At 41.5% G+C, this 25,540-nt stretch overlaps 1 protein-coding gene across 1 annotated transcript; it reads left to right on the forward strand.

Annotated features, from left to right (window-relative positions):
* The first annotated feature begins 285 nt into the window (after window positions 1-285).
* DUSP6 (dual specificity phosphatase 6) lies at window positions 286-4,686 on the forward strand. The gene is made up of 3 exons (XM_002752829.7): window positions 286-1,151; window positions 1,746-2,183; window positions 3,205-4,686. Exons 1-3 carry the CDS (start codon window positions 752-754, stop codon window positions 3,510-3,512), a joined length of 1,146 nt encoding a protein of 381 aa, XP_002752875.1. The 5' UTR covers window positions 286-751; the 3' UTR covers window positions 3,513-4,686.
* Window positions 4,687-25,540: the final 20,854 nt, after the last annotated feature.

The following is a 25,540-nucleotide window of genomic DNA, read 5'->3' on the forward strand; positions in this document are numbered from 1 at the left end:
GGAAACATGAGACAACTGAAGTGCCCTGGCTTATGTGCCCTGCTCCTCCTCTGCTGCCGCCTCCCCTTCTTTCTCCTTCCTCCCGCCGAGCCCGCTGTTGCAGCTTGTTTGCACTGGGGCTTATCCGGAGCGGAAATTCCTTTCCGTTTTTGTGAATGACAAACTCATTAACAATTCATCAACACAACCTGTTCCAGCCGGCCCGTCCCCACGGCAACAGCCCCTTCCGCAGCTCGCTCATTGGCTGGCCCGGAGAATGTATCCATTGAGACGCTCGCTGTTTGTATCCATTGAGGAGCTGCCTCGCACTGGGGGTGTGCGAGGCTGAGTCCCAGGGATAGTGAGCAAATCGAGTCTTAAATAATCCGAGGAGAAAGACGCCCGGGTAGATTTGAGGTGCAGCCTTGGAGGGAGGGATTAGGAGCCGCTAGACATTTTTTTCCTTCCCTCTCAGTAACACGGAGTCCGAATTAATTGGATTTCATTCACTGGGGAGGAACAAAACTGTCTGGGCAGCTTCATTGAGAGAGATTCATTGACACCAAGAGCCAGCGGCTGCAGCCGGGTGCAGAGAGAACCTCTGGCTTCACTTCTGTCTCGTTTTCCCCAATCGCCAGCCTCGGCTTGGGTGAGGCGAGGCGGACTTAAACCCCGCTCTGAGAGCGGCAGCTTCGCGCGCGGTGCGCTCGGCCTATGCCTGCCCCGAGGGGCGTCTGGTAGGCACCTCGCCCTCTCCCGCAGCTCGACCCCCATGATAGATACGCTCAGACCCGTGCCCTTCGCGTCGGAAATGGCGATCAGCAAGACGGTGGCGTGGCTCAACGAGCAGCTGGAGCTGGGCAACGAGCGGCTGCTGCTGATGGACTGCCGGCCGCAGGAGCTGTACGAGTCGTCGCACATCGAGTCGGCCATCAACGTGGCCATCCCGGGCATCATGCTGCGGCGCCTGCAGAAGGGCAACCTGCCCGTGCGCGCGCTCTTTACGCGCGGCGAGGACCGGGACCGCTTCACCCGGCGCTGCGGCACCGACACAGTAGTGCTCTACGACGAGAGCAGCAGCGACTGGAACGAGAATACGGGCGGCGAGTCGGTACTGGGGCTGCTGCTCAAGAAGCTCAAGGACGAGGGCTGCCGGGCGTTCTACCTGGAAGGTACGCGCCCGGGGAACTCAGCTTGCGGGACAGGGCGCAGGGCTGCGGGCCGGGCGCGTGGACTAAAAATGCCTCTGCCGCTGGCGCTTCAGAGCCGCGCAGCTTGCCCAGGGGCCGGCAGCGGCGAGGTAGGGGCCGCGACCCGCGCGTTCCGCACCGGAGAACCGGGCAGGGGCAGAATCCACCCGCTTCCGGCCGCGGTTACCGGCCGTTTCTTTCTAACGGGTTCTGAGCCCTTCTTACCCAGAACATCCTCTACCATCACCCTGTTTTCTATCGTTCGATTTTGAATTAAGATTTGCAGGACCGGAGAGGTTGTTGGGGGTGCAGATTGGCACATCCTAGTTTCTCAAAATATTCCCAAAAGTTGCCATTTTGTATATTTCCGGATTTAAACGAATAAGGGTTCCCTGGCGAGGCGGGCCCGTTCGTTCCATTCCCAAGGGTGCACATTTAAAGTGTGTTTCTCTTATTATGTATGTCGGGGGGGTTTGTAGGGTGCTTGTGGTGTTTCTTACGCCGGGGTGGTTCTTACAAGCTGTGAAAACTACTACGACTTCTCGGGTTACACGATTGCTTTTCTCGTTCTGGCAGGTGGCTTCAGTAAGTTCCAAGCCGAGTTCGCCCTGCATTGCGAGACCAATCTAGACGGTTCGTGTAGCAGCAGCTCGCCGCCGTTACCAGTGCTGGGGCTCGGGGGCCTGCGTATCAGCTCTGACTCTTCCTCGGACATTGAGTCTGACCTTGACCGAGACCCCAATAGTGCAACAGACTCGGATGGTAGCCCACTGTCCAACAGCCAGCCTTCCTTCCCAGTGGAGATCTTGCCCTTCCTCTACTTGGGCTGTGCCAAAGACTCCACCAACTTGGACGTGTTGGAGGAATTCGGCATCAAATACATCTTGAATGTCACCCCCAATTTGCCGAATCTCTTTGAAAACGCAGGAGAGTTTAAATACAAGCAAATCCCCATCTCGGATCACTGGAGCCAAAACCTGTCCCAGTTTTTCCCTGAGGCCATTTCTTTCATAGGTGAGACTAATTAGTAGTCGTTGCTCTGACATTTAAATGCAAAATTCCCAGCCATTCATAGAGTTTAAGCTGTTAATCGTTCTTTCTGCTTGCTAATTTGTCAGACTAAAGGTCTCTAATGTTTCTAGAGCGTCCTTAATTCTGTATTATTTTCTTGCTAAGGGAAGAAAACCTGCCTTTTGACATGGATGCAGATCACCTATTTGAAATGCTGTTTCTTGAATCTTTGAATTCAGTCATTTGACGGGGGTTGGGATCGTTCATAATTGGAAAACAGATTTTTCCCACAGTCTTTGGACTCAGGGGAAGGGTCAAATAGAAGTACTCACTATACACAGGAATTCCAGCATTGCTTTATAATTTAAAAACCTAGGAGTTATATTAGGACGTCAAGTTAGTTGTTGGAAAGCAGTATGAATGCTGAGTGTTACCCAGTTGAATGATACTGTGATACTGGTAACAGTGAGACAGTGGGTAACCTGAGCCCAGCAGGAAGAACTGTGGGCTGGAAGCCTGGGAGAAGTGAATCTCTAGGCATTGTAATGCACTTCCTATTACAAAGGAACTCATTTTCAAGCCATGTCGACATCCTGTTCCTCCTAATGGGCTGTCCCCTGTGACTTCCCTCTCTCTTTTAAAATGCCTGAATACCTCCATTGTTAACTGCACAACATTTGGAGAATAATTTAATAGACCCTTGCAGTCTGCTTGTCTGTATAAAAGGCATTCACGAACATATTGCAGGGTTTCTGGTATTCACATGCTGAGGCAAAGAATGCACCCATTAAGGAGTTTTTTGTTGGCAGAAACTTAATACAAAAGCTCTCTTTTTAGAAAACATCTGAAATATGTAATTGTGTCCACTGTACATGTTTTATTTCAGTGATACATTTTCCATTGCCCGTATGGCTCAACAGCCACACACAATTATTATTATTATTAAAGTTCAGTTTTTAGACTGATCATTCACAAAGTATATTTTCAATACACTGAGATCTTGCTTTTCTTTTTGTGTTCACAGATGAAGCCCGGGGCAAGAACTGTGGTGTCTTGGTACATTGCTTGGCTGGCATTAGCCGCTCAGTCACTGTGACTGTGGCTTACCTTATGCAGAAGCTCAATCTGTCGATGAATGATGCCTATGACATTGTCAAGATGAAGAAATCCAACATATCCCCTAACTTCAACTTCATGGGTCAGCTGCTGGACTTTGAGAGGACGCTGGGACTCAGTAGCCCCTGTGACAACCGGGTTCCAGCACAGCAGCTGTATTTTACCACCCCTTCCAACCAGAATGTCTACCAGGTGGACTCCCTGCAATCCACGTGAAAGACCCCACACCCCTCCTTGCTGGAATGTGTCTGGTCCTTCAGCAGTTTCTCTTGGCAGCATCAGCTGGGCTGCTTTCTTTGTGTGTGGCCCCAGGTATCAAAATGACACCAGCTGTCTGTACTAGACAAGGTTACCAAGTGTGGAATTGGTTAATACTAACAGAGAGATTTGCTCCATTCTCTTTGGAATAACAGGACAAGCTGTATAGATACAGGCAGTAGGTTTGCTCTGTACCCATGTGTACAGCCTACCCATGCAGGGACTGGGATTCGAGGACTTCCAGGTTTATAGGGTAGGACCAAATGGTAGGGTAGGAGCATGTGTTCTTTAGGGCCTTGTAAGGCCTTTCCTTTTGCATCTGGAACTGACTATATAATTGTCTTCAATGAAGACTAATTCAATTTTGCATATAGAGGAGCCAAAGAGAGATTTCAGCTCTGTATTTGTGGTATCAGTTTGGAAAATAAAAAATCTGATACTCAATTTGATTACTGTAAATATTTTATCTTAAATCACTTGATAGTGTTTGTTTGAATTATTTGTTTTTTCCTTTGATGGGCTTAAAAGAAATTATCCAAAGGGAGAAAGAGCAGTATGCCACTTCTTAAAAGAAGAAAGAAAGAAAATTGTGCTCTTTTCTAATCCAAAGGGTATATTTGCAGCATGCTTGACTTTACCAATTCTGATGACATCGTTATGGACACTATTATTGCTAAGACCTTGTTATGGTGAAATCTTTAGTCTTTTTCATGTGTCTTCCTCATGATTTTTTTCTCTTTATGTAGTTTGATTATGCCTTACCTTTGTAAATATTTTGGCTTGTGTTGTCTCAAAGGGGATAATCTTGGAAACACACCAAATCATGGGCTCACTTTTTTTTTTCTTAAACTTCAGCTGTGCTAAACAGTATATTACCTCTGTATAAAATTCTTCAGGGAGTGTCACCTCAAATGCAATACATGGGTTGGTTTCTTTCCTTTAGAAAAAATTTGTATAAAACTGGAAGTGTGTGTGTGAGCATGGGTACCCATTTGATAAGAGAAATGCATTTGATTGTGAAGAAGGGAGAGTTAAATTGCTCCATTATGTTCGTGGTGTAAAGTTTTGAGCTGGAATTTATTATAAGAATGTAAATCCTTAAATTATTAATAAATAACTATTTTGGCTATTAGATGTGTTTTGTTTTTAAAATATCTCATTAGTTATACCTACATGTGAAGTGACACATTTTAGAAATTTTTCATTCAGGGATTGACTTTGACTTGTAGGCATAGCAGGGCAAAGTTCTTAACTTTTAAAGCTTTTCCTGGAATGTTTTTCAGGGGCAGTTTATGAAATTCATCCTTTGTCACAAAAAAGGATGACATCCTAGAATGGACTGACTATCATGTATATGAACAATACCTTTTATAAGTATAGTTCAGCCTTAAGATTTTAATGCCTCTGAAGAAAAATGAAGCTATAGAGCATAGGTTGCTGAGAAATAAAATTTGGATATTAGTGAATAGCCACAGAGAGGTGTAGCACAATAAGCTGACAGCCACATACTAACCTCCCCTCTATCCTTCACCGTCAGGATTCTTTGCTCAATAATGCTGAAGGATGCCAAGGAGAAAGTAGGAATAATTCTTTTTCCATGTGTTGTCACTGCCTGGCAATGCTACCTGCATATATCCTCGTATGAGAATGATGAATTCGGAATGATGTCTCCATTTCCCCTAGCATGTGCACGGCAAGGCATATCTAAGCTTTCTCACTGTTTCAGGATATGGCTTTAGAATTTTACATTGGCACTTAAGAGGAAACTTTGTCATCCTGTTCTAATGTGCTTTTGTGTTTAACTGGTTCAGAATGTAGGTCAGAAATCCCTATTGAAACTTGTGGGAATTATACTGAATAGTTTCTTTTTAAGCTAAAGACTTCATATCTTGTCATTTTCCTTGAGACCTACCCTTTCCTCACCTCAAGTGTAAAAGTATACAAACCAAAGTAAAAGGCAGGTGTATGGAATCAAAAGAACTAGAACATACTTACATTTGGGACTCCTTTGCATGAGCTCAGTCCCTTCATGTGAAATGGGGAGAAGGATGAGCTTTTCACCCACATGGCACATATGTTGACTGCGTCATCTACACTTAAGGAAGCAAATGGCCTTCGTTCTATGGTAGTCATATAAAACTGTCCACAGTGACTTTTAAGCAACTAAGTATAAAAAGCAAACAGAAATAGTGCAAAAAATATATATACCAAGTCAGTCTCTCCTATTTGGGTGTCCCAAGTTAGCAAGAGCACAGAAAGGAGAAGTGGATTGCAGTTCAACTTGGCTCGTATTAATCCCGTCCTGAACGGTTTCCGCTCCTGGCATTCCCTAAACTGCCTGTTCAAAGTAGGGATTTGCAAGCAGCGTTAGCAATTTCCTGTCCAGCTGCAGCTCAAGTAGCTGGGTACTTTTTCCCCCCTTTCTTTTCTCTGATTTCTTTTCTCTTTCTTTCTTTCATTTTTTTTTTAAATATGGGCTGTGGATAATTTTAGTGCATTTCCTCTTTGTGGATTATTATCTCTTTCCTCCTAGAACCTGCATACATTGAGTTCCTACTGCTTGACTCAAGCCGACAGCTGGCCTCCCCGGCACTTCCTCTCGTTTCACTGTGGGTTTGTTGTTTGTCAGTCCACTTCTGAAATTAATAATGTTTTCTGGCAAAGTGCCACAAGCCATTACCACAAAGGGGAAGTAACACATATGAATAGTAGGAAGCCATGCAGGGTCACAGTGTGAGCTGAACCTGTGGAGGGAGCATAATTGAGCCTAGCCCATTCAGCAAGTGTCTGACAGCAATTTGGGGAGAGGGAGCTCGCTGCATCTAAGCACCTCAAGCTGTGAAAAAAAAAAGTTTCCAATAAATTGGGAGCAAATGGTCTTTGTCACCAGTCTGAATAAAGGAGAGAGAGTATGAAGAGTTTAGAGCCTCCATAAAGTTGCAATGTTTGAGGTTTCTGCCCCCCTCTTCTGACATATTGTTTCATAAGGCTGGTGAACAGAGGGGTGCCTGTTTCCCTCTATTCTCACAAAAGGACTCATGTTAAATGGGTGGTTTTTACGGTTCACATAGGCCAGAAGATTCAAAGAGCTATTCTCTTTCCTTCTTTTTCTTCTGTGGAAGGTGGAAGGTTGTAACTGACAGCATGGGCCCCCACCTCACTCTGTGCCTCCCTTTCTTCCAGCTATACCAGGGCTCCTCTGGTCCCTTTGTGCTTGCAGGAGCTGCGTGAAGGCGATCATTTTGCATCTTGGAGTTGGGCTGGCTTCCTGAATGGAGCCCGCACGGTTACTAGGGCAACCTTTGCCAGCAGCTGCAGTTCTACCGCCTCCTTCCTCACCTGCTGTCCCCATTAGTAGCTTCCTCAGTTCTCTGAGAAAGTGCTACCTTTCCTGGCCTTTTGCAGGGGGTGGGTCTTTGCTTTTGGGAAAAGGAGGTTATCTGCAGGTTTCATGGGAGCTGCAGGAGACTTAAAGAATTTAGTGGTTAATGGTATGAACTGGTCTTAGGGTTAAAATATGAATGAAAAAGGGTTATCTGGGGATAAAAATACCAACACGGTCTTCAAAGGAATGAAAACTGAGACTTGCACCAACGTGACAATTAGGAGACCTGAACTCTAGCTCCTGCTTTCTTGCTAATGAATCAGGTAGCCCTGGGCAGGGCACCCAGTCTTACTGCATTTCTTTTTTCTTGTCTGTAAAAATGAGGGAGTTTTTACTTCTCATTCTAGGATTCTCTCACAATTCCAGCTTCTGTTCATGGACTGAGGACACTTATTACATGACAAAATGAGGTACAGAGCAGGTGAAACAAATAACATTTATCATGGGTACCGGACACTATAGTTTGTATCTCATTTAATCTTCAAAACAGCTCTGTGAAATAGGTCCTATTATTATCTTTATTTTGAAAGGAGGAAACTGAGGCAGGGAAAGGCCAGCAAAGCCTCAAGCCACCTATATGGGACACCTGACACACAATGACAGAGAAGGTTTGCATATCCAGGGCTTGTTACAGTGGAATTGAACCTTGAACCTTTGGCTCTTCCTTTTGGAAACTGCTTGTCATCAGTATTTGCTCCCCTTTATAAAGTTTCATGATGTCCACTAGGAAATGCTGTCCCCATTATACAGCTGAGGAAGAGGAAGAAGCAGAGGTTAAAAGACAGTCAAATTCCATGTGAATTCCACAGCCACATGGGAGGCCCCAGCTGGTGTTATCAGAGAGGTGTCAACCAGGGGTAAACCTCCATCCTCCTTCTCCACAGAGAAGTTGCTTTTTGTTGGTCCCATTGGCACTTAAATTATGAAACTGCTTTTCCTAAGAGTCTCTAAAGTGGCTACTAGCCAGCATAGGGCCTGGCCCTGACCCTTGTCCATACTGCCCTTTCAGGATGACACAAGTAAACTGGCCCCAAAGGAGTTCACTTCCTCACTCTGATCCCTCCTAGAGGCAAACTGGGAGAGGGAGATGAGTCAGGGGAAGGGGGAAGGGTGTAAAGAAGAAAGCAGGAGAGGCAGAAGACTTATATATGGTGTAGGTCTGCAAAAGAAGAGAGGCAAACTGACCAGCAAATAAGCAAATAATGGAGATAGGGGCTTTTAGGACACAGCCAGGGCAGATCACATGGTAGCTGGCTCTAAGAAAATATCCTTGAAATGTCCTCTTTAAAAAATCAGTCTTCAGACTCTCAGCTGCTTCAAAAGGATTGCTTTGGGTGTAAATTTATATGCAGTTCCTCACACAGCCATAATTGTTTTTGGAAAGATCCTGCAAGACTTCCAAATACCCTTGTTCCTCCCGTGTTCTCATTGCTCACCTAGCAATTGGCCCTGAATCAGTCCAGTTACAGTGAATGAATTTTCAAACTTTATTTAAAGTCCAAAATTGATTTCCCGAAAATATTGAAGGGCACAGAAAAAGTTCAAACAATTCACAAATATTTATCCAGGCCTTGGTGTGCATTGCACTAGTCTGATGAAACAAGTTACAAATAAAAGGTAATGAAAGACCTCACAGGAGCCCTCAAAGGCTGAAGACAATGACCTGTTTCTAGATGGAACCGCTAAATTGGCGAAATCAAAGAGGAGCCCTGAGGAGACTATCGGACAAGCTCTTGTATTTCCCTATCTGCTTCCAATGAACGTTTTGGACCCCACATTTTATTTTTTATAGAGAAAAGGATTAATAGCCCACGTGTATGCAATTTGACCTGCTGACTTTCTGACTTTGTCATGGAAAACACCAGTAGAGAAGGCATGCATATCCACCGGCTATCACTGATTTGATAAAAACATGTTAAACTGAGGGATCTGTGGGGATCGCTCCCGTGTGAGGCCCCTAGGAAATGGGCCTTGCCATACGGTGAGCTTGAGCCCAAACACAGATCCCCAGTTGGGGGAGTCAAGCTGAGGGAAACAGGAACCGAGAGAGGGACTATGCTATTCAAAATAATTAACAGACATTACTTTATGGATATGAGGACTTGGGAGGCATTGTGTCCATTTTCAGCTCCTTATGGTTTATTGCTTGATTGTGTTCATTTTGGACCCTTGTTACCTTCATTGTAAAATATTAACTTAAGTATTTACACTTGGTAACTTACTTAACTTACTGGGCTTAACTTACTTACTGGGCGTAACTTAGTGGGCATAACTTGCTTACTGTAACTTAAGTATGTTGATCTGGCGTAAACAACATTAACTTCAGAAAAGTATATAATGGAACATATTGCAAAAATAAAATTGCTGCTTGGACATAGCCTAAGCCAGCCCTCCAGACTCCGCTTTTCTTTATTCTTTCACTTCTGCGCACTCTCTCCCTCAGGTTGAATGAGACATCTACGTTGGCGGTCTCGGGGACTCCCGCAGGTCAGTAGCCCCCCGGTAGACGTGCCAGACCCCAACATTAAACTACCATACCTTCAAAAATGAACTCTCAGACACACAAAGGAAAAGTGAGGAAATTAGGAAATTATCATTTACTCTTTGATAATGACATCTGAGAAAGTATGAAGCAAGTCTGGAAAAGGTTGCTAATTCTAAAGAATTCTGTTTCCTACTTTTGGGGAAAATCTAAGTATTTATTACATTAAGTATTTTTCATTGGGTCCAGTTTAATTCCTATTGCAAATACGAACAGAAAGGAGGAAAGAAAGAATGAAAGGGACAGCAGGGGATCTTCGGGTGTACCTAGCTCTTCAAAAAATTGTAGCAGGAATGTCCTTTTATCTTATGTTCCAGTTATTTATTGCTATATTACAAAGTGCCCCAAAACTTAGTGGCTTCAAACAACAGTCATTTATTTTGTTCCTAAGTCTGCATTTGGGCAGAGCTCAGCAGGGGAGGCTGGCCTCTGATCAGTGCAGTTTTATCACTGCAGGCCAGAGGATCCATTTCTAAGATGGTTCACTCACTTTGCTGGCGAGTTGGTTTTGGCTGTTCACCGCGAACTCAGCCAGGAGACGGTGCTGGGGACTTCGGTTCTTTCCCATGTGGCCTAACTTTCCACACTCTATGATAGCTGGTCCGAGAGAGAGAGAGAGAGAGAGAGAGAGAGAGAGAGAGAGAGAGAGAGAATGGTGGAAACGATATTGATTTTTATGACCTGTTCAAAAGTCACTTCTGCTGTATACAGTGTTTAAGGAGAAGGGACATACAAATCTACTTTTTGATGGAGGAGGAATAAGAGTCTGAAAAAGCACAAGAGGTGGAAAATATTGTTGCAAGTCGTTCTTAGAAAATACAATGTGCCACATCCATCTTGCTTCCATGTGTTTCAATGTGGGACTATGAAAGTAATAGAAAGTACCCACTGAGATAGATTAAAAAACTGCTTAGGCATATTAGTTTCATGGTTCAATCTTGAAAACATTATCGTTTTTAACAACTGCTATAACTGTTCTTTTAGTACTTTTTTTCATCTCTATCTAATGTTAATAATAGAGTAATGCCATCAAAACATTTTTAGATTGACTTATAAAACAGTTTTTATAAAAGAGTATTAATTTTCTTATTTTGTCAGAGAAAACATTACGTTTGAGATTGAATCACTCAAGTTATTGAGTGTAGCTATGGTACATTATTTTCATGCAAAATAGTGCTCCATTGTATTACATTATGGTAGGTAATCTTACATTGGTAGAACTGGGGTTTTCCCCCCTAATTTTGGCTATTATGAACAATACTGCTAAGAACACTTTTGTGCATGCACCCTAATACACATGTGTACACATTTCCCTTTAGTTTACAGAGGAGTGGAATAACCATAGTGTACGTAGAACCTCAATTTCAGACAATTAAAATTGTTTTTGAAGTGAAAAATTCCAATTTTTATTCCCACCAATCGTATTTAACTTTTCATATTCTTCCAGATTTTTTAATAAATACTTTTACGTTCAAACTTTTTAGTCTTCACCAGTCTAGTAGGTGTGAAGTGGTAGTTTATTGTGATTCTAATTTCCGTTACTATGATTCCTAATGAGGTTGGATCCTTTTCTTGTGTTCATTGGCCATAAGATATTTTGTTCTGTTGTCTGTTCAAATCTGTTACCAAGTTTCAGTTGTGTTACTTCTTTTTTTTTGTATTGATATCAGAGGTGCCTGGATACTCTAAATATTGGTCCTTTATTGATTATATGCATTAAAAATGTCAGTACAATGCTTTTTAAACTTTGTTTCTCAGGGAAGGACCAGGGTGCATTTGGAGGCAGGATGTACACTGCACAGCTCTACAGGGTAGTAGTCAGAAAGATAACACAAATGGCCATGCCCAACCAGTGTAACCCTACATGGAGTTCTTGGGGACTCATGTGGGACTTGTACCTAAAAATATTTGAAATCCACTGATTGAAACTATTTAACAAATATGGAAACAGACACAGAGATTGAGTTGAAGGAATAGCTACTTTTGATTATCTAGATTTAAGTGGGGCTGGCCAAAAGTGTTTTTGGCTATACTAAATCTTGAACTGAGTTTTGAAAAGGGGATAATTTTTCACATATATGTGGAAAAAATGTGACAATTGTGAGTAATGAATTACACCCAGCTTTGAAAGCAGTAAAAGACAAACTTCCTTGTAAGACATGGCAAAAATATTTTTCAAGATGTGTAACAGATAAAAAATCAGGATGCTTAGCCATATGAGAGATAAAACTTAAAGAGAAGTTGCAAAGTACAGAAATAACTATGTGTTTTGTCTGCCTAGTCTCCCTTCCCAGATACATGTAGTTACAGAGTTCTACTGTATCAGAGAGGACTAGGTTCAGAAGTCTGCAGCAGAGAAAGAAAACTGAAAATTATCAAAACTCATGAGGGTTTATTCTCATCTGTAAAAGCCAGCAGTGGGAAATTTCAGCCTGGTAGGGCAGGCAATTTCATGAGATCATTTGAGACTGAGGCTTCTTCTGTCTTTGATCTTTAATCACGAGACAGAGATTCCCTGTCCAGTCATATTTATATTCTGTCACCGAAGGAAGAAAAGAGAAAAAGCAAAAAAGAGTTTACTTCCTTGCAGAGTCAATTCTCTTAAAGACACCTGCTAGAAATCCTACAGCTGACTTGTATTCCATGTTCTTAATGGCCAGAATTAGCCACATGGCCATAGCTAGAGAGACTAGGGATACAGAATTTTAGTTGGGCACAAGCTTCCCTTAATATTAGGTTGGTGCAAAAGTAATTGTGGTTTTTGTCATTAAAATCATTGCAAAAACTGCTATTACTTTTGTACCAATATAACTGAGATTCTGTTTCTCAGGAAGTAGGGGGCACTGAAAGTTAATTATCTACTTTCTTTTCTGGAGAAAACTCTATTTCCATCATAGGGAAGGATAAGTGACCCAGTCCAGGCCAAAAAAGGCCTCATTTTCTGGTTTCAGTGATTGCTTCAAGGATGGGACATGATTCCATTTCAGCCAATTAGATTATACCTTGGATTCATCTATGGAAAAGATTTTCTTAGGGTTGCTAAGCCCCAGACTTACTGAGTCAGAATCACTGGAAATGAAGCCTGGGAGTCTGTTTTTTATTAACGGTCCTCAGGTGATTCTTTTGATTGTCCTGTTTGGGAATTACCAGATCTGCCATGTGTAGTAAACCAATATTTAATCTAGTATCTCCTCTCCTTGGGCCTTCAAAAAGCAACAGTGTGAAAGGGAGCTTGCTAGATGTCTTTCTTTCCAAAGATGGACATCAAAAGCCTGAACATATAGTGTAGGTATAACTGCACCCTAACTATCATGGGCTCACAACTGTAGACTGTCTTAGAGTTATGATTTTTTTTTCTAGTTTATTACTTGCCCTATAAAGTAGCACTTGAAAATATAAATAGTCCTAAGAGTACTTTAATTTTACCAGGGCTTCTAAGTCTGTTTTGCTGGGATTTGCTATCGCAATCTGTATCAGTACTTTTTGTGATTTTTATCAACCTGACCCACCAGCTCTCATGTTTTGTCTTTCCAGGTTGAAGTGTTTTAAAGTCTATTTGGTTTCTTTTCAAACCCTAATCATTTTAAGGGACCTCCTTTAAGTAAGTTCCAGTTTCATTATGCCATTTCTGAGGTTTGATGGCTGGAACTACACCCAGTATTTCTGGAGCCAATGAATTCTGGTGTCTCTCTGTGTGTATGTGTGTGCGTGTGTACAAACGCTCATAAGATTGTGCTTTCTATTTTGTTTTTGACATCCTTCCTGATGATGCTTGCTTTTGTGACTGCCACAATACATTGAGCCAACCCCTTCAGGGAATGGTCGGCAATGATGCCATCATCCTTTTCCTGGATCACGTCTGCACTTGGGGCCCTTGGTCTTCTGAGCACAAGGTGGGTTCTCTTTTCCTGCAGCTATTCCTGTGCAACCAACTGCACTGAGCACAACTATTTACTGGCCACTCACACGTCTCTGTGAGACCTTCCTGATGTTCATTATTGTCACTGTGATGTTGCAATTGTTAAAAAAAAAAATCAGTGTCATCTATAGATTTGAATTTTCATTTTATTGATGTTTAAATCACTTTTGAAAAATGATAGGCATAATTGGATTACATACAGATTCATGAAATATATATTTTTAATATATCCTCCAACACAAGAGTGATGACTCCTTTAATCTGCCCTTATAATATCCATCAGCAGCCCACAATAATAGAATCCAATTGAAAAAATGGTGAGCCTTGTATGAAAATATAGCTTTATGATAATTTCAAAAATTCTTATCCCTCTCCCCCAATTTCAGTGAGATTGCTATTCCCAAATCCTTTCTATAAGGATATTTTGGAATTGCCACTTATCTCTAGCCAAGGTTTCACTTTTTTAAGTCCCTTCTAACTCTTTGACAAAAGCAATTGACGTTTAAAACTTTTAAATTGAGAGATGCTGACTGAGTGGACCATAAAATATGCTGGTGGTTTGATGAGGCCATCTCTGTTCTGATCTTATTTTCAGCTGACGAGTGGTGGTTATAAGCTCAGTTAGTGGGTTCAGTCTTCCTGGATGTGAACCTGGATCTGTCACTTGTTAGCCATGTGACTTTGACTAGTCTGTGTAGATCCTCAATTTCAGACACGTCTCTCTGAGCCTTGGTTTATTCACCTGTGCAATGGGAATAATAACACTTAGCTGATGGACTTTGGAAGACTCAACGAGAAAATAGATGTAAAGCACTTAGAAAAATGTAAATAAATTGTAATTGATGAGGCTCTGGGGGATGGAATTTGTATGCCACTATTCATTTATTAATTCAACAAGGCATGGACAACCTATTATATTCAGGAAATGTTCTGAGGGCCTAAAAGAGATAAATTAGACACAAATCTTGACCTTTTAGCCTTGAAATGAAAACAGTCAGGAACATAAATCATTATAAGCTATGGAGTAACAAGTAGCATAAAGAACATAGTGTCTGGATTTAGACTCTTGCAGGTTCAAATATTAGCTTCATCACCAGCTACCTGTGTAACCTTAGGTCAGGCACTTAATCTTAGTAAGTTTTTTTTCTCTTTCCATCTGTAAAGAAATGGAATAATGATGGTATATACCTCACACTGTTGTTATCACTTCAACTGACATGTAATGTGTAACATTAACTGTTTTCATAAAAGAGATCCAGAAGTACTGCAGAAAATTCAGTGTAGCAGGGGATTTTTTAAAAAACCATTTGTGGAAGGGAAAGGTTATGGAAGGCTTCTTGCAAGAGGCTAAAAAATCATAAAGCCAATTTATGATTTTTTTTTGAGACAGAGTCTCACTCTATCACCATTGCTGGAGTGCAATGGTGTTATCTCGGCTCACAGCAGCCTCTGCCTCCTGAGTTTAATCAATTATTGTGCCTCAGCCTCCTCAATAGCTTGGATTACAGGCATGTACTATGTATTTTTAGACCGGGTTTCACCATGTTGGCCAGCCTGGTCTCGAACTCCTGGCCTCAAGTGATCTGCCTGCCTTGGCCTCCCAAAGTGCTGGGATTACAGGTATTAGCCACTGCACTTGGTACAATTTATGAATGTTTGTCAAATAATACATTGTGCTATTTGCCATCCGGCTGGCTCCAATATCCTGAGGTAGGTTTTTTAGGGATATTAAATTTCCATCTTTTTTTTTTTGAGACGGAGTTTTGCTCTTGTTGTTGAGGCTGGAGTGCAATGGTACAATCTCGGCTCACTGCAACCTTTGCCTCCTGGGTTCAAGCGATTCTCCTGCCTCAGCCTCACAAGTAGCTGGGATTACAGGAGGCTGCCACCAAGCCTGGCTAATTTCATATTTTTAGTAGAGGCAGGGTTTCCTCCATGTTTGTTAGGCTGGTTTCCAACTCCTGACCTCAGGTGATCCACCTGCCTTTGCCTCCCAAAGTGCTGGGATTACAGGCGTGAGCCACCATGCCCGGCCAAATTTTCATCTTTTAGATGCCTGAACAGAAACTCAGAGAGTTTAAGTAACTTGCCAAAGGTTTCCCAGGCACTTGGGGAAGCTGATATTTGCTCACAGGCATGTTTGACTGGAAAGCCCAGCTTCTTAACATCTCCCTTATATCCTTCTCATGGTATATTGCTTATGGTACAGACTACTCTTTTCCCAGGGTGAGAATAGAATTGAATTTGCCACCACAACATTGCTGATGAGGTTTGGAAAAAAAAAAACAAGGGAGTTTGTGGCATACTTCATCTAGGTTATATTAAGGTCGAGAGAAATATTCCTGCTCTGAGGTAAAACAAACAAAACAGACAAAACCACACCTTTAAAGTTACTGGAAGGCTGAGTTCCATTGAATGGTGCTAGATAGCTCTGATAGATTTTTATCCTTTGGCTCTCTTGTTCTTGTCTGTTTTCTGGAACCCCAACACCCTCCCCTCGACCATTAAGCTGTGGCTAGTTAAAACACAAATTAGTAAATTAGTTGGGCATGGTGGCGCGCGCCTGTAGTCCCAGCTACTCGGGAGGCTGAGGCAGGAGAATGCTTGAACCCAGGAGGTGGAGGTTGCGGTGAGCCGAGATCACACCATTGCACTCCAGCCTGGGTAACAAGAGTGAAACTCCATCTCAAAAAATAAAATAAATAAATAAATAAAAATTTAAAAAACACAAATTAGTTACATTGCTTACAGGTTAGTCTTCTAGCGACCCTAATCCCTTGATGAGAGATGGGAAACACCCTGGTTTTATCAACAGCACATTGACAGATGGTTTACTAATAGTCAAAATGGCACCTACAATTATGGAGCCCTTCCTTTGTGCAAGGCTGGATGCTGTGTGCAGAGGATCTCATCTCATCTTTACTACCCTCTTGTGAGGTAAGGTTACTCTCACACAGTGGTTAAGCACAAGGGCTTTGGAGCTTGACTGCTAGGTGCAAATTCTGGCTCCATCACTAGTGGTCGGACACTAAGCAAGTTGTTTAACCTCGCTCTCAGTTTTCTTATCTCTGAAAGAGAAATAACAAAAAAGACACAGTGGGAAGTAACTGAATTGATACACTCAGTATGATTAGAACAGTGTCTTGATTGTTGTAAGTAATTAATACATGTTAGTAGCTCTTTGGGGGAAGGAAACAGTTTCCTCTCTTAAGTTTAGCTTTTGGAGGCCTGAAAATTAAACTCACAAAAGATAGATTAGCAAGAGAAAATATATAATTTTATTCACATAAGTATTTGGGAATTTACAGAAAAATATGACTCAAAGAGATGTTTAGAATTGGGACTTAATAGGCAAAGAGAGGGAGAAGATTACTTACGGGAAAACAAATGACTAGTAGGAAAGATAAATAGGCCCGTAGGAAAATAGATGGGAGATATGATCGTTTTGTGACAATGCCTGTTTAGGTTATTTCAATCTTTCCTGGTTACAAAACTCCTGGGAGGGGATTTTTAACAGTTGAATTCTTTTGGGAGGCCCTGCTTTTAAACAGATAACGGGTGTTTAGAAGAAAACTCTTCATAGTGTTATGTTCTGGGTCCTTTCAGCTCTTATTATCTCCATTTTGTAGATGGGAAAATGAAGGCTTAGAGTGACTAATTATCTAGGATCACCAAGTGGTAAACAGCAATGCTGAGATTTGAAACCAGGCTCAGCTGACCTCAGAGCTTTTGTTATTTTCGCTAAGAGAACTCAAAAGGAGAAATTAGAATCTTATCTGAAAATTCTAGGGGTCTATAAATTCTTTGGGATAAATTTAACATACTGGACCTCAGCTTCATCATTTGCAAAATAAGAGCATTGAACAATATGAATTTTAAGAGCCTTTTAATCTTCAAAGACATTACTTATTTTGGGTGTTTTAATCAATTACAATTATTAGAGAAGAAATAATGGTCATATATCAAAGAATGTACCAGAGGAGGCACTGCAGAGTGTGTGTGTGTGTTTGTACGCTCACGTCCATGTGTGCACATTTGCATTTGCGTTTCGATTGCTCTGAAAGACTGATTGTCTTAGGAAGGAAAGGGACCATCCTAAGATGTAGATAGTTTAGTTATTTATTTCTACTGCATATGCTGTTGACCTAGGATTCTGCACGTCCTCAGGGAGTGTCTCTTCCAGGCCTCTTCCAAAAGGTAATTGGCAAGGGAAGTTCTTCTAAAAGAGATAAGTGCCTTCTGAAAGTAAACTCAGAATAAATGGAGTACAAATTCTGTTTACTAAATATTTCCTGGTCTATGGCCACTAACGTGCAGCCCTGCATGACATGTTCTTTGGGGAATGCAAGAAGTGATGTTGAATTCTGTTTCTACATCATTTGAGAAGTTATTTAGGAAACCATCCTGAGTGGGATATGGCAGAGCAGAAACTCAAAACTATAGTAATGGATGGTACAGGGTGGGAGATGTGTTTACTTTGGAGACCAATGAGAGATGTGAGAGACGTTTGAAAACTCATAAAATTTGGTCAATACATTCTTTGTGGTTTGTTAAATCTGTAGAATTCTTTGCACGGCCACGTGCAATTTCTGTGAAGTTTACTTTATGCCAAATATCCCTTGCATTTTGTGTGGCTGTGCTTCAGAATTGTGGGTTTTTGCTGTTGGTGATTATTCTTACCAAAGTCTTTCCCTTACTCCTTGGAGGACAGATAGGAAAGGTGCATGCATGAGCCAGTTGAATCAAACATTTCCTAATTCTTCTGTTCCTCTTCTTTCTTTTTAAAACATATATATATATTTTTAAATATTTCATTTTTAGATGTTGAGTCTTAGTGATACTAATCTAGTAGCATGATTCTTGTACTGATTCTGAATTTTCAAGATGATTTCTTCAGCCTAAAGATAGAGCAATTTAAAGTATAACTATCTGGTGAGGCGAGACCTATAATTATACAAAAAGGGGGGTTACATGAGAAGTGGAAGGATCACTAACTGATACCCAAAGACGTAACCTAGGGCAACAAAAGCACAATATGGCTTTTTCCTCCACCTGAGAAAAATAAATAAATCAATAAATGAAAGCTAACCAAACAAAACATAAAAAGAACTGTAAGTAAATAAATCACCATTGACCCTGAGAACCTGCCTGCATGGGAAGGAGAGGTAGGCTATCGCCCATAAGGACCAGAGAAAGGAGAAAGGAAGTGGATGGGATTGCTACATGAGTAAGGTTCTGAGTAGCCATTAAAGCAAAAGGAAAACTAAATCCCACTGATGTGTAGATTCAAGGCTCAGAGAGGCCTAACCAAAGCGGGTGGAACTCCCAGGTGATCAGGAGGTCAATAAAAGGACATAGGAAGCTCAGGCAGCCTTGAGTCACACTTTCCAAGGGAAACTAGGATTAAGCCAATTCTTTGACTTAGCTTAAGAAGTGTGCATAAATCAACCTGTAGGGATGGATGGGGAGAAGTGAGGTTTGAAAAAAATGTTTTGAAGCCTCTTCCTTAATTTGAAGCATTAATCAGCATTTTCAGGGTTTTGTTATTTTATTTCGGGTGCACTGGAGATTTGTTTTGGTGGGAAGAGGGAATTTCTTTTTGTCTTCTTTTTACTTTTTCTCTTTTTTTTTTGAGACAAGTTCTCCCTTTGTCACCTAGGCTGGAGTGCAGTGGCATGAACATGGCTCACTGCAGCCTCGACTTCCCAAGCTCAGGTGACCCTCCTTCTCCAGCCTCCTAACTAGTTAGGACTTAGTAGCCAGGTATGCCACCACACCTGGCTAATTTCTGTATTTTTTGTTGGAATGGGGTTTTGCCATGTTGCCTGGGCTTGTCTTGAATTCCTGAGCTCCAGTGATTTATCTGCCTTGGCCTCCCAAGTGCTGGGATTCCAGGCGTGAGCCTCCTGTGTCTGGTCAGACTGAATTTCTTGACATGTGCCTAAATAAATTAATTTTATCTCTTTCTTTCCTAAGGTCACTCTTCCCTTTAGAATGTAGGACTTGGATTCATAAGCAAGAAAACTTTTACAGAATCTACTAAGCCTGGGAGTAAGGCTGAATTGGGTGTATATTCCAGCTTCACCACTAATGCATGAGCTATTGCCAAGACCTAGGCAAGACCAAGTGGCAGCAATGTTAGTGATGGTGCTGCCTAAACCTCAGGATTGTCAGGAGACCAATGGCTGTGAAATACTTGGCACGGACCTTGGCATATGCCATAGTAACTGTCTGGTTCTGAGCAAGGCCCTTCATCTCTCTTGACCTCAGTTTTCTTTTCTATGAAAGAAGCATATGCTAATTTTTCCAGGGTTATTGTGCACTTTAAATGTGATGATGTGTTTGCCACCGTTCTTGGCAAATTGTTCTTCAAGTCTCAGCTCAAAAGTCACCTCTTCTCAGAAGCTTTCTGAATTCTTTGAAAAGGTGCGGAGTTAATTTAATGTGGTCCCATGGCAGTTTGTCTTTGCTGCTATTGTATAGCGGCTCGTATTCTAAATGCTGGCTCAACTCTGTCGCTTCATCTTTGTGGCTTAGTGTCCTTTAATGTAGTATAGTTGTTAAAAACTAGGCTTTAAGATAGGTTGGACATTTTTGCTTAACAATACTCTGTGATGCTGAGCTAGTTACTCTACTTTTCTGAAACTCAGTTTTCTCAACTATAAAATAGGAGCAGTAATACCTAGCTTATAATTACTAATGTTGACCCCTCACCTAAGATGGTGTCTGGCACATATCAAATAGTCAATAAATATCTGTAGAATGCATGAACAAATAGAAACATTGTGCATATTAAGGAAATGCATATAAAAAGCTCAATGCCTTGTACTTGGCAGTCTTTTTTTTTTTTTTTTTTTTTGGCAGGCGATAGGGTCAGGGTCTCACTCTATCACCCAGGTTGGAGTGCAGTGGCATGATCTCACCTCACTACAAGCTTGACCTGCCATGTTCCAGTGATCCTCCCACCTCAGCCTCCTGAGTAGCTGGGACCACAAGTATGCGCCACCATGTCTGGCTAATTTTTGTAATTTTTGTAGAGACAGCATCTCAGCATGTTGCCCAGGCTGGTCTCAAGCTTCAGGGCTCAAGCAATACTCTTGTCTCGGCCTCCAAAGTGCTGGGATTACACGTGTGAGCTACCACGCCCAGCTTCTAGACTCTTAATAAGTATTTGTAAAATGAATATTTGTAAAGGGTCTAGGTCATTCATGTTATTAGATAGGTAATGTATACAATCATCCCTCAGTATTCTTGGGTGATTCGTTCCAGGAGCCCCCTCAGTCACCTCCCTCAAAAATTGGAGATGCTCAAGTCCCTTATATAAAACGGAGTAGTATTTGTATATAACCTATGCACATTCTCCCGTATACTTTACATCACCTCTAGATTACTAATTATACCTAATACAATGTAAATGCTATATAAATAGTTGTTAGGCTGCCTCCACCGCTGCCTCCTCCTCCTCCTCCTCCTCCTCCTTCCTCTTCATTATACTTTAAGTTCTGGGGTACATATGCAGATTATGCAGGTTTGTTACATAGGCATACACATGCCTTGGTGGTTTGTTGCATCCATCCCCCCATCATCTACATTAGGTATTTCTCCTAATGTTATACCTCCCCAATCACCCCACCACATGCTATCCCTCCCCTAGCCCTCCCACCCCCAAAGCAGGCCCTGGTGCATGATGTTTCCCTCCCTGTGTCCATGTGTTCTCATTGTTTAACACCCACTTATGAGTGAGAAGATGCGGTGTTTGTTTTCTGTTCTTCTTCTTCTCTTTTTTTTTTTTTTTTTTTTTTTTTTTGAGGCAGTCTCGCTTTGTCACCAGGCTGGAGTGCAGTGGTGTGATCTTGGCTCATTACAATCTTCACCTACTAGGTTCAAGTGATTCTCCTGCCTCCGCCTCCCAAGTTACTGGGACTACAGGTGTGTGCCACCATGCCCAGCTACTTTTTGTATTTTTAGCAGAGAAGGGTTTCACCATGTTGGCCAGGATGGTCTTAATCTCTTGACCTTGTGATCTGCCAGCCTCGGCATCTCAAAGTGTTGGGATTACAGGTGTGAGCTGCCGTGCCTGGCCATTTTTAATATTTGTCTACTAAATATGTTTGATTCATGGTTGGTTGAATCAATGGATGAGGAACTTCAGAATATGGATGGCCTACTGTACTTGCTTATTTTCTGGGGTACAAATAGTATATGTTTTATACAGGATTTTGCCTTTAAAATAAGCAAATAAACAAATATTTGCTAAATAAACATTTGTTTCTCACCCAGAGATAGGAAGAAAGTCTTTAGGAATCTGATATGCTGAATGCACTTAGAATTACAGAACTTTTTGGAGAAAGAGATCTTACAGATCTTCTGAACTCTTTTCTTACGCTAATTTTAACTTTTGTTGTTTGCTGACCACTGTTTCTTTGGTTTCTGCTCTTATTTGAACATTTTCTTCCTTCAACTTTTGATTTTCTTTTCTCTCTTTCTAGCTTGTAATGTGGGAAGCTCACGTACTTAATTTCAGAACTTTCTTTTCTTCTTTTGTTTTTAAGGTAAGGATTCAAATGTATAAATTTCCCTTTAATCACTGCTTTAGCTGCATCCACAAAGTTTGATGTTATATTTTCATTATTATTCAGCTCAAAATATTTTCTAATTTCCCTTGTAACTTCTTTTTGGCCCTATGGATTATTGAGAAGTGCATTATTTGCTTTCTAAACATCTAGGATTCTTCTAGACATTTAAATATTGATTTCCTATGTAGTCTCATGGTGGCCACGAGCAAACTCTGTATAATTTCAATATTTTTAAATAACTGAGACTTGTTTTATGGCCTATCACATGGTTTGTCTTCGTGAACATATCATGAGCACTTGAAAAGATTATGTATTCTGCAGTTGTTGGGTACAGTGTTCTATAAATGTCAACTAGTTGCAATTAGTTGATAGTATATAGATCTTACATACTTTTACTGACATCTTGTCTAGTTGGTCTATTAATTGCAAAGAGGGGATACTTAAATCTATAACTGCTATTGTTGAATTGTCTATCTTTTCCTTTAATTTTGCCAAGCTTTGTTTTGTATATTTTGAAACTCTATTATTAGTTATATACTCTCAATTTAAAAAAAATTTGTAGATGAGAAAAATTAAATGTTGTAACAGGCTTTAAAATTTTGTTTGGGTGATTATAAATGTGTAGAGGTTCAAGTTGCAAAATTCATACCATGCCTACATTTATAAAATATATTTTATTTATTTATTTATTTTTGAGGCAGAGTCTTACTCCGTCACCCAGGCTGGAGTGCAGTGGTGCTGACTCACTGCAACCTCTGCCTCCCGGGTTCAAGCGATTCTTCTGCCTCAGCCTGTAGAGTAGCTGGGACTACAGGCATGCACTACCATGCCCGGCTAATTTTTTGTATTTTTAGTACAGACTGGGTTTCACCATGTTAGCCAGGATGGTCTCAATCTCCTGACCTTGTGATCCACCTGTCTCAGCCTCCCAAAGTGCTGGGATTACAGGCGTGAGCCACTGTGCCCAGCTCTATAAAATATTTTTAAAAAGAACTCATATCATGCCTGTAATCCCAGCACTTTGGGAGGCCGAGGCCAGTGGATCACCTGAGGTCAGGAGTTCAAGACCACTCTAGCCAACATGGTGAAACCCTGTCTCTACTAAAAATATGAAATTAGCCAGGCATGGTGGCACATGCCTGTAATCCCAGCTATTTGGGAGGTTGAGGCAGGAGAATTGCTTGAACCCAGGAGGCGGAGGTTGCAGTGAGCCGATTCACGCCACTGCACTCCAGCCTGGAAGACAGAGTGAAACTCTGTCTCAAAAAAAAAAGCGCTCTTATAATCCTCCTAGCAGAGATAACCACTCAAAAGTTAAACAAAGCATATTTTGGATTTAAAAAATGCTTACACAAATACATAGGAATGTATATTTTTATATAAGCAGGATTATATTTATGTTTCCCCCCCAAATTTCAACAATTTAAGGAACATCTTCCCATTTAACTAGCACAGCTTTACCACATCTTCAAAAACAAACAACTTTATTACATTGTTTTCTATTGTTTGAATGTCTAATAATTTATATAATCAACTGCCTATTTTAGAATATTTAGCTTCTTTGTAATTGTTCACTATGATCAGCAATAGTATCATGAAAATCATGGTTTCTGCTTCTTTAATTATTTCCTTTTGATGATTCCTAAAAGTGGAATGACTACGTCAACAGCCTCCCACATTTTACACTGATCCCTATTGCTTGATTGCCCTCTTTCAGACTTGCTACCCTCATCTCATTGACATGGTTACTATTTTTATTCTTTCTCTATCAGTCGGGTAGTACTCATTTAAAAAGTTAGCCATCTGTGTACCACATTAGAAGATCATGCCCTGTCTGGTCCAAATTTTTAATGGTAAAAATGTTGAGGCTGGGTGCAGTGGCTCATGCCTATAATACCAGCACTTTGGGAGGCCAAGGTTGATGGATCACGAGGTAAGGAGATCAAGACCATCTTGGCTAATGCGGTGAAACTTCATCTCTACTAAAAATACAAAAAATTAGCTGAGCATGGTGGTGGGTGCCTGTAGTCCCAGCTACTCAAAAGGCTGAGGCAGGAGAATCACTGGAACCCAGGAGGTGGAGGTTGCAGTGAGCTGAGATCAAGCCGCTGCACTCCAGCCTGGACAACAGAGCAAGACTCTGTCTAAAAAAAAAGTTGAAAATTTGCAAAGCAGGGAGAAGAGGAGGACATGATGAGCTTTCCACCTTTAACTCTTGCTTCTCCTTCATCTCATGACACAGAAATAGAAGAAATCATTTATGTAGAAGAGAAAAATCAAATTTTACTAGAGATGTCTAGGATACATAAATTTGATCTGGAGTATTTTAACCTCGGATCTCTGTTTTCTTCAACCCATTACTATCAAGAAAATGACTCCCATCCCCATTTAGTTCTCTAAATTTTAATTGTTGTGGAAGGTAATATCCCAGTACAGGAATACCCAGGGAAGGGTGTTGTGGGAATAGGACAGGTGTTTATTGAGCACCTGCTCTCTGTATTCCAGATACTTTCACTTATACAATCTCATTTCTCCCATGTTGACCCTGAGGGTTAGGTAGTGATTTTATCTTTTTTTTTTTTTTTTTTTTTTGAGATGGAGTCTTGCTCTGTCACCAGGCTGTGTGATCTCAGCTCACTGCAGCCTCCACCTCCCAGGATCAAGGGATTCCCCTGTCTCAGCCTCCCGAGTAGCTGGGACTACAGGCTTTATCATTATTTTATCCTTACAGAGGAGAAACCCTAAGCACACTCCCTTAGAAGTGGCAGAACCTGTATTTTGTTTGCACTAAGGAGCATGCTCTCTGGTCTCTATGACTATGCCCCAGGGAGTGGGTGTGGGGCATGGAGTAACAGTAGAGGAGAATGGAGCTGGTCTCTGTCCTCCAGGGGACAAATGCCTTTGTGAGCCTCGGGGAATCTGCTGGCTGCATTTGTAGATCAAGACTCAGAACTGTCCTAAACTGCCCCTTGCTTTTGGCAACAGTAGGGCTTATGTTTGTTTCCAGAAATCACAGTAGTGATCACACAATGAGGCTGTGTTCATATGCAATTGGGTTTGACAGAAATTAATTTTTAATAAGAGGCTCCATTCAGTCAAACAATTGCCTTTCGGGACCCATGTCGGGGTCAGTCGCCCAAGGCTGGGCACTGGCACAGCACGTGCTCTTGGCTGTGGCCTGGGGTGAGAGAGAGAGAGAAAGAGACAGAGGAGACAGAGAGAGAGAGAGAGAGAGAGAGAGAGAGAGAGAGAGAGAGAGAGAGAGAGAGAGAGAGAGAGAGAGTATGTGTATGGTGGGTGTTGGGGATGTACTGACTGGTCTTTGTCAGATCTTATTTCAGGACCAGGCATCAGTCTAACCAGAAGCTTGAGGAGGCAGCTGGGTCATTTATTTGATTGCCAAAGAAGAATAATGTGGTGCCCCCAAGAAAACCCCTTCTGATCCCTCATACTGAGAGGCCTTCCAACCAATTCAAGGTCTGGCAGATGCTCAGGGCATGAGTTTTTTTCCCTGTGTTTTTAAGTGTTGCTTACTCGGTGCTGTTATTTAACTCTAACAGTAAT

This window comes from Callithrix jacchus, chromosome 9 (assembly GCF_049354715.1).
Source record: "Callithrix jacchus isolate 240 chromosome 9, calJac240_pri, whole genome shotgun sequence".
NCBI lineage: Eukaryota > Metazoa > Chordata > Mammalia > Primates > Cebidae > Callithrix > Callithrix jacchus.

Bases quoted from the DNA above. Each gene is read 5' to 3' on its own strand.
- DUSP6 (XM_002752829.7), top strand. From the start codon at position 752: ATGATAGATACGCTCAGACCCGTGCCCTTCGCGTCGGAAATGGCGATC. The intron at 1,152-1,745 runs GTACGCGCCCGG...TCGTTCTGGCAG, and splicing joins CCGGGCGTTCTACCTGGAAG to GTGGCTTCAGTAAGTTCCAA. The intron at 2,184-3,204 runs GTGAGACTAATT...TTGTGTTCACAG, and splicing joins TGAGGCCATTTCTTTCATAG to ATGAAGCCCGGGGCAAGAAC.